This window comes from Ailuropoda melanoleuca, unplaced genomic scaffold, assembly GCF_002007445.2.
Source record: "Ailuropoda melanoleuca isolate Jingjing unplaced genomic scaffold, ASM200744v2 unplaced-scaffold71498, whole genome shotgun sequence".
NCBI lineage: Eukaryota > Metazoa > Chordata > Mammalia > Carnivora > Ursidae > Ailuropoda > Ailuropoda melanoleuca.
The window spans coordinates 1-2,253 of NW_023246612.1; the positions used below are offsets into that span (position 1 = coordinate 1).

A 2,253-nucleotide genomic window follows, 5' to 3' on the forward strand; every position below is an offset into this window, starting at 1 on the left:
AGCCACGTCCTTTCCCGGGTCACGTGTGGCCCAGGGCTGCCCCCACCCCTCCGGGCCCACGGGACAGACCTCAGGTCTCAAGGGACCTGCCCCGAACTCACGTCTCGTAAATGTGCCCGTTCTCTACGCGTTCCTCCACCAGCGCCAGCGCCCGCACGTGCAGCGGGGAGTGCGGGTAGGCAGCGTGGATCCAGGGCAGGCCGAACAGAGACAGCCCGCTGTTGATGACGGCAACCAGGAGGAGGTCCCAGTGGTAGGCGGTGCCCTTTACCAGCCTGCGGCACACGGGGGGAAGGGGCACGTGTGGCGGGATCCCTGTGTCCCCTGGATCGGGCGCACGCTCAGCCCGCCCCTCCCAGCCCCACGAACCTGTTCTCCGGGGCGTTCGCCAGGGCAGCCACCAAGTTCTGCTCGATGAAGAAGAGCAGGGAGAGCAGGAAGCCCAGGCCCATGGCGCCGGCGATGGCCCCCAGGGACAGGGAGTGCATCTCGGCTACCTCAAAGAGGCTCTTGCTGGGGTTGTAGCGGAACTGGCTCACTGCAGCAGGTAGAGGCCCCCCCTCAGGCCTGCGGCCCCGGAGGAGTGAGCCCAGCCCACCGCACCCCTGCCCGAGCCCAACTCACTCTTGATCTCCCGGAAGCCGTAGGAGCAGATGAGGGAGAAGGTGAGCACCGAGATGGGCAAGGCGCAGTCTGACAGGATCTCCCGCATGCAGGGGTGCAGGTAGGGGCTGGGGACATGGGGGTAGGGGTGGATCAGGGTGGCCAGGGGCCTTGTGCCTCCTCCCTCCCCTGCAGGCCCCCCCTCACCTCTTCTTGAACTGGTAGAGGGTGTAGCTCAGCCACAGTGTGCCCAGCATGATGAGAAGGCTGAGCATGGCGGTCTCCCGGCCCAGGCGCTCGGTGGGGTGGCTCCCGGACATCAGCTGTGGCAGGCTGGTCAGGAGGCTGGTGTTGAGGGCAGGGTGGAGGCTGGTATTGAGGGTGGTGCTGGGGCCCAGCAGGCTCACCAGGGGAGTGCTGTCTGTGTAGTGGTTCCCAAAGTCGTGGTCATAGTAGTACTTCTGGAAGACTGTGGATAGAGGCCAGCAGGCCTCAGCCATCTGAGCTCTGGGAGGCCGAGGCCCAGCTCCCTCCTGGATGTGGGGGAGAGGAGGGCCCCCCCAAGGGAAGAAAGGGCTTCTGGGGGAAGGGGAGAGGGAGGGGGCTGCCTTTCTCTGTCTCCGGAGGACCCCACTGACCTACTTGTCCACCCGCCGCCCCCCCCATCTCTGACAGTGCCTCACACCTGGCCCCGTGCCTCTGATCCTGCCCGAGGCAGCCCTGTCACCCTCCAGCACTTGGCACTGCCGCTTTCTGCCAGCCACAGCTCCCGAGAGCACCCTGAACCATGGAAGTAGCCGCAGCTTGCATGCTGCTTGGCTGCCCTGGCCACAGCCCGTAGTCCCCCAACTCAGCTCAGTTTCCCCTGCAGCAGGTGGCCACCAGCTGGACACTCACTTTTGACCATGCCCTTGACAGCATCCAGCATAAACGTGATGGAAATGAACAGGGCAATGATCTCTTCTGTCGACCTGCCGGGGGGTGTCATGGCTCACCAAATGGGGGTGAACTGTCAGGAGTCCCGGGAGGGGGAGGCTTCCCCGAGCCTCTGCACAGCCCCCAACCTCCTCCTGCCATGAAAACCAGGGTCCCACGCTTCTCTTTTGGGGCAGTGATAGGGTGGGGGCGCCCCATCCACTCTAGGGTTACAGGGTCTCGGAAGCCGGCACGGAGGCTGACCCAGATCCCCGGCCTTGGTCTCCCTCCTGCTTGAGGGACCCAGCAGCTCGGGGAAGGCCCTGTCACCTCTTGAAGAGACGCATGATCAGACTGAGGTTGAAGAGGGCATAAAGCGCGAGAAAGAAACTGTTCCACAGGCCCGTCCACGCATAGAAGGTGTTGAAGTCCAGACTGTAGTCGTCACAGATGCCACCAATTACTGCAGGCAGCGGGACGAAGGGGGTGGTCAGGGCCAGGCTGGGCCCGGGGGCCTCGGCAGCCACCTCCCCGCCGCCAGAGCCACGGCACCTTGGATGTAGAGGGCCAGGGGCGCGGTGGTCAGCAGCACCACCAGCGGCTGCCCGGAGAAGAGCGCGTACAAGAGACCTCCGATGCTCTGCCCCGCCATGGTCTTCTGCACATCTGAGGGCGCGGGGGGGTCAGGCGGGCGCCGCAGCCCTGGGCCTCCCGCCCCGCCCCGCCCCCCACCCC

The 2,253-nt window shown here is 65.6% G+C and overlaps 1 protein-coding gene across 1 annotated transcript; it reads right to left on the bottom strand.

Annotated features, from left to right (window-relative positions):
• Positions 1-97: 97 nt before the first annotated feature.
• LOC117800505 (sodium bicarbonate transporter-like protein 11) lies at positions 98-2,192 on the bottom strand. Its single transcript, XM_034653054.1, has 7 exons — positions 2,071-2,192; positions 1,849-1,981; positions 1,501-1,574; positions 811-1,072; positions 625-731; positions 370-538; positions 98-275 (listed from the first exon to the last, which is right to left on the bottom strand). The coding sequence occupies exons 1-7, from the start codon at positions 2,168-2,170 to the stop codon at positions 98-100; spliced, it is 1,023 nt and encodes a 340-aa protein (XP_034508945.1). The 5' UTR covers positions 2,171-2,192.
• Positions 2,193-2,253: the final 61 nt, after the last annotated feature.